The 14971-nt window shown below is 44.9% G+C and overlaps 1 protein-coding gene across 9 annotated transcripts in view; it reads left to right on the forward strand.

Annotated features, from left to right (window-relative positions):
- Positions 1 to 14971, forward strand: part of SLC39A11 (solute carrier family 39 member 11) — a 404617-nt gene that overhangs the window by 253875 nt on the left and 135771 nt on the right. For 8 of the 9 annotated variants that reach the window (XR_012154971.1, XM_073312119.2, XM_073312120.2 and 5 more), the window contains 2 exons: positions 1601 to 1699; positions 3889 to 4047. Coding sequence is in view for 8 of the 9 variants with exons in the window: in XM_073312119.2 (XP_073168220.1) it covers positions 1601 to 1699; positions 3889 to 4047 (258 nt within the window). In the remaining variant the exon portion in view is untranslated. Of the gene's footprint in view, positions 1 to 1600; positions 1700 to 3888; positions 4048 to 5529; positions 7313 to 14971 lie in introns of those variants that run through there. The other variant, XM_073312121.1, reaches the window with a different exon arrangement.

Raw genomic sequence — 14971 nt, forward strand, 5'->3', positions numbered from 1 at the left:
CTGGACAGGGTGCTTTCCTGCCGGTGTTAACTGCTAGATGCTGGAGCAGCGAGGAAGTTGGGAGTATTCCCTTCTGCAGCCACCCAGGACGGAGTGGGTACCAGAATGGAACTCAGGGACCGGTCTGTGCCTGTTTCTCAGTGTTGATTCCCCAGTGCTGCGCTTTGGGCACCTTATTATCCAAGCAGGGTCACCTGCTCCCACGGCTGAAGTTTAATGGGGCGGTCTCCAGAATAGCAAGGAGTGGAACGGAAAAGTGGGGCCGGGATACTGGGGAAAGCAGCAGCCCTGAGGCAGTTGCAGGTCCGGATCCTCCAGGGTGAGTTGCAGACTCAGATGCCAGTTCTGTTTCATCTGACCGCCTGCAGGCTTTGGACCGGCCTGTGTCTTGGCCATTGTTTAACGTCTCAGCTGCAGGATAGCGCATCTGGGGTACTAGCGCATCAGTGGCCAAATTCTCGTTTGGGGGTGGATGCGGCAGCTTTTCTAGTGCAGCGTGCTTCTCCCCTCTGGGTGATCCAGGCTCTGAATATGAGCAGGGTTTGTTTAAAAGTTATATATATATTTTTAAAGCCTGTAGGTTAAAAACACACGACCCTACAGCTAGTGCAGGAGGGGATAAAAGCAAACAATAGGGTGACTGTGCAACCATGCAGACAATGCGGGAGATGAACAGTAAACGAGAGGGATTAACCTCTGCATTATCTGATGTAGGCTGCAAGCGGAGCTTGTTTGACTCGACCTCCCGTAACAGCAGAGGCATCTCAGAGAGGAGGAAACTGGCCCCTTTCGGAGAGCTAGCAAAACAGGGCTGCCTCTGAAGACTTATGGGGATCCCTGTTCACATCCGCAGGTGTAGCCCAGTATGTCCTTTCATTCCTCCTCATGTGGCACCAGCTGGGAGGAGTGGGAAATCCATTTTGGTGGTAACTGGGATGGGCCACAAACTGGTCCCTGGATCCCAGGGCTGTTCTACCTTGGCTGTCTGATCTCCCAGAATAACCCGTGTATTGGAAGGACAGTTGTCTGAATAGGCAGTTCTCAGTGCAGCCTGGCTTGCAAAGTGGAGCAATCAGGGAGAGTATATTTGCACCGCATGGGGTTCCTTTGCGCCTTATCTTTTTCTCCACCCTTGTTAACTTCCCACAACGTAACCCAAATCCTTGTGGCTTTGCCTTTCCCCCAGGGACACCCTTCAGGCCTCCCCCCACCCCCCCTCTCATCTTTGCCTTTCCTTAATTTGTCAGTGGGTCACTCATGAACAACTCGAGGCTCTCCCTGTTCAACAGCCGGTCTGGTCAAGAGTTCGGAGCACAAGGCTGGGAGTTGGAAAGTCTGGGGTTTTGACTGGTTGTGTCCTTGGGCAAATCTTTTCATCTCATTCTCCGTTGCTTCCAGGGGTTGACGGACGTGGAACACTTTGAAGATAAAACTTGCTCTAGAAGTGCCTTGTGTTAACATGATTCGATTAGTCCCCAAGGGCTGAAAGCACTTACATTAAAGAGACGTTCTTAATAACTTTTTTTTTAAGGCCTATCCTGCCCTGCCCTTCTCCTCCCAGAGGAATGATATATAACATGTATTGCTTTTATTTCGGTAGGAACTTAGCAATTGGGATTGGAATTCAGAATTTCCCAGAAGGCCTTGCTGTCAGCCTTCCTTTGCGTGGCGCCGGATTTTCAACATGGAGAGCATTTTGGTAAGTAGTGCTCCTTCTAAAACGTTCTTCAAGCTTTGAGACGTGTTTCCCGTCAAGCCATTTCCCAGCTGCTATTGCTGCAGGTTGCCTATAACGTGCTGCTCTCTATGCAGTGCCGTGTTGCTAGTTCCAATTCAGGACTCCTCAGCGGCTTGGCTGTGTTTGGGGAAAAGCTCTTCCATTTTAAAGCTTTCTCCAGCCTTTGTGTACTGGGTGGCAGCTCTGGGAGCAGTGCAGGAGACAGGGTCTTGCTGGTCCAGCATTACTACGCTCAGCAACTGATGTTTTCACGGTGATCAGACGTTGTGGGGCAAGCCACTGGTGCAGCTCAAGTTCGTTCCAACTTGGAAGAAGGAAAACAACCACTAGTATGTTCTGTCTCCTGTGGCCACACCGCCGCTGTAGAATAGGCGAGGTTTGAACTGTGGTCCTCGGTAGCAGTGGTTGCAAGTGTCTTGGGATGGGGTGGACTCGGGGGGCCAAATGAAGACAAAATAGATGAACAAAAGAGAGCGTGATGCTTAAATCGGGTTTCTACTGCCTGCAGAGTCACCTCTCCTGTGGGCTGACCCCCTTGTGTCTGCTCTCCTGCGTCACACTTCTAAGGCCATTCAGAGAAGGATACAAGTGGGTCCACCAAGGCCAGAGCCTATGCCACAACTCAAACTTTCTTTGTTGCTCCAACACATTTACAAAAATTTAACTTCTGACCTTAAAGTTACCTTCTCTTCACTGTCCAGCACGGCAGGGCCATCCTTTCTGGCCTGTCTTAAGGCCTGGCAATGCTAAAAATACAACCATGTTTTCTCTAGCCAGTTTTTGATGCTCTTATCTGATCTGCTCGTGCCAAACACGGTTATTCACACCGCTCCCATTGGTTGCCCATGTTTGTGCAGCCACACCTCTCCCGTTGCCCAGTCGTGTTCATCTCAGTGCATTCTGGGAAATTCTAGGCCGCTATCCCCGTAGTTTCACAACAGCGAACAGCACCTGAAGGACATCTGCACAAAGCAGCACGAGTGCATTCTGGGATCTCTGACCAGACAGAGAGCTGGGAGGAAGGAATTAGACTGGCATGGTTAGAAGGTCTAAGCGCTGCAAAGAAACAAGGGAGTTGGACCAGTTACAGAAGGACAATCTAGGCTTCCAGCAAAGGCAACACATTGTTAGCATCCACAGCTAAGGACAGAACTTTAGTCATCAAACGGTGTTTAGAGTCATGCGACCAACTGGCTACACCAGGGATCGGCAACTTTTGGCCCGTGGCCCGCCAGGGTAAGCCCCCTGGCGGGCCGGGCCAGTTTGTTTACCTGCTGCGTCCGCAGGTTTGGCCAATCGCAGCTCCCACTGGCCGCGGTTCGCTGCTCCAGGCCAATGGGGGCTGCGGGATGTGCTGTCTGCAGCTTCCCTCGGCCCACGCCGCTTTCTGCAGACCCCCATTGGCCTGCAGCGGTGAACCGCGGCCAGCTGGATCCATGATCGGCCCAACCTGCAGACACGGCAGGTAAACAAACTGGCCTGGCCCACCAGGGGGCTTACCCTGGCGGGCCGTGGGCCAAAGGTTGCCAATCCCTGGGCTCCACAGTCAGCAAAACCTTGTAGCACAGATAGGACCTAAAGAGGGAAAATGGACGTGTTCTGAAGGGATCCCCACTCCAGACTTCCTTCAGCAGTGGTCCAGTGCTTAGCTGATTCACAGGGCCCACTGCGTGGAGGGTAGCGATAAACTGGGTGAAGGAGAGACCGACTGGGGGAAAAATTAGAGGATTGTTTGCCTGTCTGGAGCCAGATGTTCCCAAGTCTGTCTGCAGCCTTTTGTCACCTTCCAGATGAAAGGAGGGGATCTGTCTTCTGCTGTGTTTGCTCAGGAAGGGCTCAGATGCTCTCCTTTGTTTTGCAAGGGCTGGTAAACATCTCTTTTTCTTCACACAGGTGCGGGGGTGGGAAAGCAGGTTTGCATCCGCTCTGCACTCTCAAAAGCAGGGCAGCCTAATGCTAATCAGAACCTGCAAGGTGCATTCTGCATTTACAGACTTCATAGCTCCATTTAATGGGATGTATCCATGTCCTGAGTGGGACGATTGGGCCCTTGGGGTCCAACAAACACCTGCACTATGCTGGGTACAAAAAGGGGTAAAGGAAGGTTTTCCTGTGTCCCTTCAGGGCTTTTGATCTTGGTTCTCTTACAGGTACGGACAGCTAAGTGGCATGGTGGAACCTTTAGCTGGTGTCTTCGGTGCCTTTGCCATGGTTCTGGCAGAACCCCTCCTCCCCTATGCTTTGGGCTTTGCTGCTGGTGCTATGGTCTATGTGGTCATGGATGACATCATCCCAGAAGCACAAACCAGGTAAGGGAAATTACTCTGCCAATTGCCTAGCTGCCAGCACCCTAAAGCCATGTTCATTGGCTGGCCTTTGCTTGTGACTAAATTCTCTTTCCTTCCTCGTCCCATGGAAGGGGATGCTGTAGTGCAAAGGAACACCTTGGGGTCTGATCTGCGAGGACCATGGAGCATTTGCATTAAGAGGGCACATGCCACTTTACAAGCTAGCACTGTTAATAGCATTTCAGCCATTTGCCAACAACTGTCACACCTCAGAGATGCGTTCTTAAAAACAGGTTCCATCCACACCCTGGCTTATACCATGTGGCACACACGTGTGAAAGCCCATTTCCAACAAGCAACAAAGCCATAATGACGCAAAGCCATAATGAACTATAAGGAGGTTTCAGGGTAGCAGCCGTGTTAGTCTGTATTCGCAAAAAGAACAGGAGTACTTGTGGCACCTTAGAGACTAACGAATTTATTTGAGCATAAGCTTTCGTGAGCTACAGCTCACTTCATCGGATGCATTGATGAATTAAGGAGGTTGACTGCTCTCCTTATTTTTGCTCAAGATTGGCAGAATTTTGCTGCTCCTGTTTGACTGTGAATGTTCTTGGAAAAAGAGTTATTTTTTAAATACATTTGCTTTGCTGAAGGAATTATCAGGTTGCAATTCACTGAACTGGTGTGAGATGTAGCAGGAGTGGCTCTTTAAGATATTTGTCTTTTGGAGCTGTCCCTCGATGCGTGTGGCTTGAAACTGTTATCACTGAACAGTTCTATTGTAATAACGCTCTGCCCGAAACTGGTTGGACCCCATGGTGCTAAGTGCCGTATGAAAATACTATGAAGGACTGTCCTGGGCCTGAAGAGTTTACCATCTAAAAGACAACAGGTGGGTGAGAGAAACAGAGTGGGGTGGGAGAGACATGGTAACAAATAAATACAGTGGAAGGCGCACAATGCTTAACCAATCCGTAGCAGTGATTGCAGCTGTCAAGCTACTCACTATAAGGGGTGTGGGCTCCCCACTTCTAGCTTAGGAATTATGTATAAATTATGCAGGAAACAATGAGTCTGTCCCTCCCTGATTCCGTTTATTGCCTCAGTGAGATGTTAAGGGAGAAAATTGCATTCGAGAACTGTGGTTAAAATTCTCAAAGCCACCTAGGAGAGTTGAAGACATGTCCCCCATTCATTTGAATGGAATTGCATGTCTGAATCCCCAAGATGGCTCAGCATCTCTCTGAGGTGGTTCAGGGGCTGAGGAGAGGAGGGGAAGCACCCTTGACTCTATCTCCCAAAGGATCAGCTTGGATCAGTCTTATTTTGACTGGAGGGAAGGGTCAGCATGAAGTAAGGCCTTCAAAGAGATGGGGGAATAAAGAGGATTTTGGAAGATTCCCTTCTTTTCACAGGTGAGAAGTAAAGACAACTCTGCTGTCAGCCTGAAAGGACATTCTGAAACATAGGCGCTCACTCCCTCTCCTTTCCTCCTTGCAGTGGCAATGGGAAGCTGGCTTCCTGGACCTCCATCTTAGGGTTTGTGGTGATGATGTCCCTGGATGTTGGACTTGGATAAGGGCGGATTTACTGTTGGCCAACGGGAGATGACATCTGAGCAATTTGCATGGCAGCAGTTGGAACTGGAAACTTTTCTTCTTCTAGATTTTTTTTTTTATATATATATATTGATTAGGTTTGGTGTTGATTATCTATGATTTTATATATATATATATATTGCTGTAACATAACATTGATTGTTTTCAAAGCACAAAAATTGGTGGCTCCTTGCAGGTCCTAGGTTTCCTTTGCCACCAAATTCTTTCTCTTCTCAACTGGGTCGTCGATAAAACATACATCAGCCAGGCTGCAGTTTGTGGTTTACTTTTCCTCCGATTTTTGGGCATTTCCATAATGGTCAAAGTTCTTTTGGTTTTGACCATACTTGTTCTATATGCAGTAAGAGAGTCACAGTCAAATGTCTAAAGAGGCTCCTAATTAAGTAGTAGAACAATTGATGGGTAAGTTTGTGTAGTGTCTAAACTTCTGAAATCTGTCTTGGAAGTATGGAAGTGCCAGCACTAAGATGGGAACCGTCACAAATAAGTGTGTAGCAGCATGTCTAATACATACTGCTGGGGCTTGAGAAATTTTTAGTGGCATCATCTGTTTTGATGGATACAAGTAATCTGAACCAACAAAAAATGAAACCTTGTGAGAATCGTATCAAGATGTAGAAGCGAAGACGACACCCGTTTTCCCTGCTGGATATGTCTTCTTAATGGGGCCTTACGCCAGGATAGTCCAATGGGCAATTCTTTGCCTCTTCAAAAAATTGAAAGAGGACATCGGTTTTCTAAGGTGCAATCTTTTAGGATGCAAGCTGTGATTATACAGATTTGTTCGCAAAGTGCTACATGACTGTAGTATAGCAGGGTCCATTACCCACATGGGCCAGTGGTTTTGTTTCATAAATTGCTGTTTCAAATCAGAGTGAAAATCTCCACAAAGTGTTGATTTATTGGCCTGTTAGTGTGGTCCTCCAGTGAAGGAGTCCATGTTAGTTTTCGAAGGATAAATCTGGTCCTCATGATAGCTCTCTTTTTCCCCAGCACTCATCCGATTAATTCATTGCCCAACATGAACACTCAGCAATGCACCGCCTTGGCTTTTTTTTCTCCCACTTTCCAAATGTGTGTTTGGCTAACAATGGCTCCCGAACATGCAGAGTAACTTGTTTTAACAGATCAGGAGCAAGCCCTGCTTCTCTGAGACAGACGCGCGCTCGCACAATGAGCATGATGGAATTTGACTGTTTTGTACTAAGCTGAATAATGAAAAGCAGAAGTCAAGATAATGATGGAGAACACACATCCCTGTTCACTTTCTAGGCAGGCTGTTCTCCCCCATCAAAATGGGGTTTGATTAGACACTCGGGCAGGTACAGTAAGTAGCTGGATTGCCTGGCTGATATCGAGGCAGCTCAAGCCCTCCCGGCTTATGTTTGTAATATATATGCCACAGAGATTCACGGGCCATGTACGCCGGAGACAGTCTCCCAGTAAACGATAAGTAGATCCTCCTAGAGAGGCTGTAGGAATGCAAGAGGACTAGGCACTAATGAACTAAGTTAAAACCATGGAATTGTGGTTCGGTTCAGTTAGTTGGCTGGATTTTGTCTGTATTTATTTGTACGTCATTCTGAATAATACAAAAATGCTGGTTGCCAATGGACCTGACCTTTTAACTGTGATTAGTTTCAATAAATGGGAAATTCAGAGTCTTTGCTGACTTATTTTGCTGCAGTCGATCCTTCCCTTTTCTTCTCCTCCCTGCATTTTATTACATTCCTTCCTCTTAATTCGATTCTTTCCGGTTTGCCTGAGGTCTTTATTCTGAGACAGTCCAAAAATAATGCACCTCAAGTTGCAACAAACATCTTATTCCCCCCTTCCCCCGCCACATGTACTCCCCCCAACCCCCTCCATCACCAAGGAGTAACCTCTTCAAAGAGAAGTCCTATCAGCTGGCATCAATATCTAGATTCATACTGCAGGGAGTTCACTGTTCGTTGGATTGCCATGCCACATCAGATCACTGATCCATCAAGTCCTGCATCTGACACTTGTCAGCTCCTGAGGCTTAGGAGAAATAATAAAAGCAATTGTCCTAGAGAGTAGGGGTGAAATCCTGGCCCCAACTGAGGTGAAAGAGTTTTCTGCCATGGACTTCAGTGGAACCAGGATGTCATCTTTGGAATCCATACAACAAAGTCCGCCATCCCAAGGGGTATTAATTGGCAGTTTGGTTGGCAGTCTTGGTAGAGGCCAAGGATGGAGTGGGAACACAAGGTGATCCCGCCCAAAGAAGATTGAGGCAGACGTGTGTGGGAGTTCCTGCCATCGATGTCCGTTCTTTACCTGTCCTGGGGACCTCAGAGCGGCAAAGGAGCTGAAAGCGTGACCCATGAGAATTGCTGCTTCCATGTGGCCACCTCAGAGGGCTTTGACCAAAGGTAGGGGGAAGTACCATTATCCCTGTGGAACAGACAGGTCAGCTTCAGCACAGAGGTGAGAAGTGACTTTCCCAAGGCCCCACAGTGAGAGAGAACCAAGGCCGCTTAAGTCTGTCCTGTATCCTGTCCATAGAACCATGTCGTCTCTAGAGAGGTACGCCATGATCCTCATCCCATGAGATTAATGGGAGCGGCTGGTGCTTGGCATCTTTGAAAATCAAGCCACTAGACAAGCTGTTTGGACTGCCAACATTGTTCAAAGTCTGTGAGGACTTTGGCTTTTCATTTTAAACCAGGAGCCTGGATGTGAAGGGTAGAAGCCTTTGGGTGGTTGGGTAGTGTCTGGAGTGTCCCCAGGTCAGGATTTTGCAGTGGAGTCTTTGTAAGCGCCGTGTTCTGATTTGAGTTCTGGGGTGTGGTGTGACTTGGTCCCAAAAAAACCCATTATTTATTTCGAGAAAACCTTGCCCTCAGATGGCTGGGAGATGACATCCCACAATGTGTTTAATCCTGCGTTAGATGTAGCCAGCCAAGGTCATCATGAACGTTCGACCTGAAGAAATGGGGGGGAAGGGTATTGTAGAAAATAACATGAAAGCCTTTCTTTCCTGTTTGTGCCCCAGAGGTGAAGGGAAATTATATATGTCTGTCTTGTTGTGATTGAACGTCTGGCTGAAGTCCAGGCTTGAAGTTATGCCTGGGAACAGTAGCTGTCAATGAAAACGCGGCATTCTGAGCAAATACAATGTAAACATGCTGCTGCCTTGCACGAAGCGATGGGGAGGTGTTCTGCTTGTCACTCTGGGATACAGCTGTTACTGCGGGAAGAAACTGACTGTCATAAGGATATTGAACTGAGCTATAATATAGAGAGGAAGGATGGCCCGGTCGTTAGAATGCTAGCTGGGGTCATGAGGGAGCTGCATTCAATTCCCTCCTTTGCCACCGACTTCCTGTGTGATCTTGGACAGTCTCTCTGTGCCTCAGCTCCCCATCTGTGTATTGGAGTAATAGTGCTGCCCAGCCTGTGAGGAGGATAAATGCGTTAAAGGTTGCCAGGGTGGGTCACAGGGTCGTAGGGGGCATACAAGTAAACTGAGAGAGCTTTTACCTTCGCCCTTTAAGACTGGCAAGATGTTGAGGTGAATCCATGGATCCCGGGCATCAGGATAAAATAAAGAACCATGGGACGGTTTTGTTTCCAAGTTTCTTTGATGTACTCTGTGTGTCTGGTGTCCCATGTGTAATGGCCTATTGTTTCCCTTCCATTCACTGGCAGGGACTGGGGTGTGGGCAGTCTGGCCTAGTGGTTGGAGCTGGGGCAAAGGTCCAGGGTCAGAAACTGAGCAGGGTTTGAGCAGACTGGAGCAGGGCTGGGAGCAAGGCAGCCACAGGCCAAGTGCTACTGCTGGACTCAGGCAATCTGGCCAATGAGGGTTTTCAGCTGCAGTTAGCTGGCTGATCCCAGGCCCAGCTGCAGGACCCCATTCCTGACACTAACTTCCGTGACTGCCTTTTAGATGGGGAGCTCCTTGGAGCAGAGACAGGGCATTCTTGAGTGTTTGGAAAGCACCTGGCACAGGGCAGGCTCTGCTGTAAAGAGATGTTGAACGATGCTGGGTCTAATTCTTCACTTTCTAAGCAGATAAACTGACTGAGAGAGTCTGGGGTGGCGGTCCCAGCCCCCAATAGCTGGCACAAGCTGCTGATTCCATTTTAAAAATGCACCCTCGTTGTCTGGATTTAAGTCCTGATCAGGGTCAAATGAGCGAGTGGCTCATTGATGTTCACTGTGCTACTCAAGGTGTTCTCCATGGTATCTTCATTTATCAGTATTAATGATGGATTACTGTGCTTATGCCCAGGGGTCTGCAGACTGAGACAACATTGCGCTGGATGGATTTTGAAAATTTGGGCCTTTGTCTCAGTTTTCTCATCTCTAAAATGGGACAATGATAGTTAGCCACTCTCAAGAGTGTGGAGAGGGCTAATGAAGGGTTTGCAAACTTCTGTAAGATCCTGAAATGAATGGCACAGGGCAAATGGAAATGTTCTTGTTTTCCTTACACAAAATAAACATGGATCTCGTCACCCTTAACGAGACCCTTGTAAGTGCCAGCTTCACTTATATGAGTAGTTAGACTTAAGAGCTTTGCCAGTCCTGGTGGTGGAACATTTGGAGAGTGCATGGGGTGGAAGTGAGGTTAGCTTGCTTTCTTGCTTTGGTTTTTTTATACATTCAAGGCAGAAAGTATCTCAGCTTTGCTGTACATGTAATGTCTTGTGCAACATGCATGTGAACATCCTCCAAACACATGCTAACCCCAAAAGAACTTAGCTAATAAATACTTACGCCCACTCAGTACCCTGCTTAAGTACAAATAAGGCCAAATGCTGTAGGGTTGCACAATATTTCTGCCTGGAGAAGACGCGCCGTGCCAGCTGACATTTACTAAAAAAGCTACAGTTGAACGTCCTGCCACTATAGGATACACATTTGGACCTCGATGCTGCAAAGATTTCTGTATGTGCTTAACTTTAATTAGCTCAATGACAATCATAGGGCATAAAATTAAGCACATGCAGAAATCTTTGCAGGAACGGTGCCTCTATTATCTTATGTTATTCGATCTTACGTATTTATTTTAGGCTCATTACTGTAGCATCCGACTAGCTTACAATCTTCAATGCATTTACCCTCAGAACATACTTGCGAGTACAATTATCCCATTTTTATAAAAAGGAAACTGAGGCCCAGAGAGACCAGGGGCCAGATATATAAAGATGTTTACGTATCTGACGATGCAGATAGGCATCTCAAGATTTTTCAAAAGCATCTAGGTACCTAACTCCCATTGATGTCACTGGGAATTCTAAGCCTGGGATTTGCTTTTGAAAATCCTACTCTGTGACTATCTGCATCTTTAGTCACCTAAATACTAGGGCTGTCGATTAATCGCAGTTAACGCACGCGATTAACGCAAAAAATTAATTGTGATTAATTGCAGTTTTAATCGCACTGTTCAACAATAGAATACCAACTGAAATTTATTAAATATTTTGGGTGTTTTTCTGCATTTTCAAGTATATTGATTTCAGTTACAACACAGAATAGAAGTGTACAGTGCTCACTTTATATTATTTTTATTACAAATGATAAAAGAAATAGTATTTTTCAGTTCACCTAAAACAAGTACTGTAGTGCAATTACTTTATCGTGAAAGCACAACTTACAAATGTGGATTTTTTTTTGTTACATAACTGCACTCAAAAACAAAGCAATGTAAAAATTTAGAGCCTACAAGTCCACTCAGTCCTACTTCTTGTTCAGCCGATCACTAAGAGGAACAAGTTTATTTACGTTTACGGGAGATAATGCTGCCCGCTTCTTATTTACAATTTCACCAGAAAGTGAGAACAGACATTCGCATGGCACTTTTGTAGCTGGCATTGCAAGGTATTTATGTGCCAGATATGCTTAATGTTTGTATTCCCCTTCATGGTTTGGCCACCATTCCAGAGGACATGCTTCCATGCTGATGACGCTTGTTAAAAAAGTAATGCATTAATTAAATTTGTGACTGAACTCCTTGGGGGAGAATTGTATGTCTCCTGCTCTGTGTTTTACCCGCATTCTGCCACATATTGCATGTTATAGCAGTCTCAGATGCTAACCCAGCATGTTGTTTTAAGAACACTTTCGCTACAGATTTGACAAAATGCAAAGAAGGTACCAATGTGAATTTTCTAAGAATAGATACAGCACTGGACCCAAGATTTAAGAATCTGAAGTGCCTTCCAAAATCTGAGAGATAGGGTGTGGAACATGCTTTTAGAAGTCTTAAAAGAGCAACACTCAGATGTGGAAACTACAGAACCCAAACCACCAAAAAAGAAAATCAACCTTCTGCTTGTGGCATCTGACTCAGATGATGAAAATGAACATGCGTCAGGTCAGCTCTGCTTTGGATCGTTATTGAGCAGAACCTGTCATCAGCATGGACACACGTCCCCTGGAATGGCGGTTGAAGCATGAAGCGACATACTAATCTTTAGTGCATCTGGCACATAAATATCTTGCAACGCCAGCTATAAGAGTGCCATGCGAACGCCTGTTCTCACTTTCAGGTGACATTGTAAATAAGAAGCGGGCAGCATTATCTCCTGCAAATGTAAACAAACTTGTTTGTCTGAGCGATTGGCTGAACAAGAAGTAGAACTGAGTGGACTTGTAGGCTCTAAAGTTTTACGTTGTTTTATTTTTTAATGCAGTTATTTTTTGTACATGATTCAACATTTATAATTTCAACTTCCATGATAGAGATTGCACTACAGTACTTGTATTAAGTGAATTGAAAAATACTATTTTGTTTTCACAGTGCCAATATTTATAACAAAAAATAAATATAAAGTGAGCACTGTACACTTTGTATTCTGTGTTGTAATTTAAATCAATATATTTGAAAATGTAGGAAAACAAAAATATTTATATAAATAGTATTATTGTTTAACAGTGCGACTAATCACGCTTAATTTTTTTAATCGCTTGACAGCCCTACTAAATACCTTTTAAAAAATCTGATTCTTAGGGACTTGCCAAAAGTCTGTGGCAGTGCATGAAATGACCCGGGGTCTCCAAAGTTCCAGACTACACCCTAACCACTGGATCATCCTCTCACTTCATAGTCCTTTCTTGTCTTTAGCATGGCACGCACATCTGCATGCCCATTGCAATCAAGAGGGGCCAGGTATTGAAAGAGGAAGGAAATTTGCCACTTTGCCAATTTGCCACTTTGCAGAAAGCTAACGCAAGGCCTCTGCACCACTCAAATTACAGTATTTCTCTGCGCTTTGAGAAGGGTCAAGAGCTCTAATAAATGAGATACCTCAACAGGGACTTGATCCAAAGGCTGTTGAAATTAATGGATGTCTTTCCATTGATTCAGTGAAGATCAGTGAGTTGGATCAGTTCCCAAAGAAACTGTTGATAAACGTTGACTGTTCAATAACAAACAACCACTGTACGTAAACATTTCCGAACAGCTATGCTTTCCTCTTTGCCTAACAAATAAGCCTCTTTATAGGCAAGAAGTAAACTAGTAGCGGGCAAAAAAACTATTAGTAACAGTGTGGCCAACTCTTGTAATTTTATTGCTAGTCTTGCAATGTTTTATGTTTGGCTTAAAGCCCCAGATCCTGGAGTCATATGAATACCTGAGAATCTCGGTCTTCATTTAAAAAAAAAAAAAAGTAAATTTCTAACACTGATAGTTGCAGACAAAAGCTTGAAAATGTGACCCCGGGATACTACGAAAAAGATCCCCCACATTTATTACCTTTAAAAAAATTCTCCTGATTTTTTAAAAAAATAAGCTCATGATTTTGGGGGGTCTGATTCATGATTTTATAACATTTGGGGTTTGTAGTTCCATATTAACAAAGAAGATACTTACATGTTTTTCGTATTCTCAACTAAACAACTCTCTAAATCCCTTGCAATTCCTCGTGGATATTAGTTCTAGCTTGTCAGCTTTTCACTTATATCTCTGAAACACTTACTCCTCAAAAAATGATTCATGAAGAAAACTCATTGGGTTTTCTGTATCCAGGTAGTAAGTCAGGTTGTTGCCCCCTTCTATTCCCAGTACATACTGTGCAATCTCAAAATGAAAACGTTGGTATTCTCTTACGTTTGGTAGTTTTGGCAGCCTTCTGACTGTGGAAATAGATCTAATTTGTGGTCCTCTTTTCAAAAATTAAGGGCTGGCTCCTGCTGAAGTTTATGACAAAACTCCCGTTGACTTTCATTGCAGCAGTGTCTTTTAAGTTTTTATGAATAACTATGTGTTGATGAATCCAATGTAGATTTTTATAACTTTATTAGTTAAATCTGATCTACAGATTTCTCCACTGGTTTTCATTCTGATTACTCTGCTTTTGATTTTCTAATCCTATGCAAAAACAGTTGGCTGTGGTTAACTTTTTAGACTTTGGGATGCTTTAATGCATTTTTTTTTCCCCAGTAAAAGGAAACATTTTTCGAAAAACATCACAATTGCTATAGTGGTTTGTGGGAAAAGGAAAGCAAATTTAAAGACCAAGCTTGTCAGCTGTTCATATATCCTTATATGGACAACACTAACAATCATTTCAGGGGCCTCGGGCATTGGTGGCATTTTGGTCTCTCCTGTTCTCTTCCCTCTTTGGTCTCCTGAGGATTGAAATGCTTTAGTGTAACTGAAGTCCTTGGGCTTTTTAATTTTTTTAATTTTTAATTTTTTAATTTTAAACATTAATTGCTGTGATATACAGGAGGTCAGCCCAGGTGATCGAATGGTCCCATACTCATAGAGCTCATACTCATAGACTATCAGAGTTGGAAGGGACCTCAGCAGATCATCTAGTCCAACCCCCTGTTCAAAGCAGGCACAATCCCCAATTTTTTTTTGCCCCAGATCCCTAAATGGCCCCCTCAAGGATTGAACTCATAACCCTGGGTTTAGCAGGCCAATGCTCAAACCACTGAGCTATCCCTCCGCCCCCATCTGGCCTTAAACTCAATGGAAACATTCAGAGGAACAGTTTGCACTCAAGCTATTAATAATGTTCATGTATGGTGCACCAATGCCCCAAGCCCAATTGTTCCCTCTGGTACACTGATTTAGCTCCATAGTAATTCCACTGAAGGCAGTTAAATTAGTGCATTTACATCAGTGTAACTATGATCAGAACGTGTCCCCTGACATCCTGACCAAATTCAGGTATCTTCCAGTACATTTCCCTTCCTAAATTCTCTCTTTGGTGTGATTTGGTATAATTCTTGTCCCATCCCTAAATCTTGCTGGGTGCTGCTAAACAGCTCCCACGTTCCCCTCAGAGATGGCTGCATTTCAGCAGTGTTAACGTGACTCATTCATAGGCATTATA

The sequence above is a fragment of the Lepidochelys kempii genome, chromosome 14, assembly GCF_965140285.1.
Source record: "Lepidochelys kempii isolate rLepKem1 chromosome 14, rLepKem1.hap1, whole genome shotgun sequence".
Lineage (NCBI taxonomy): Eukaryota > Metazoa > Chordata > Testudines > Cheloniidae > Lepidochelys > Lepidochelys kempii.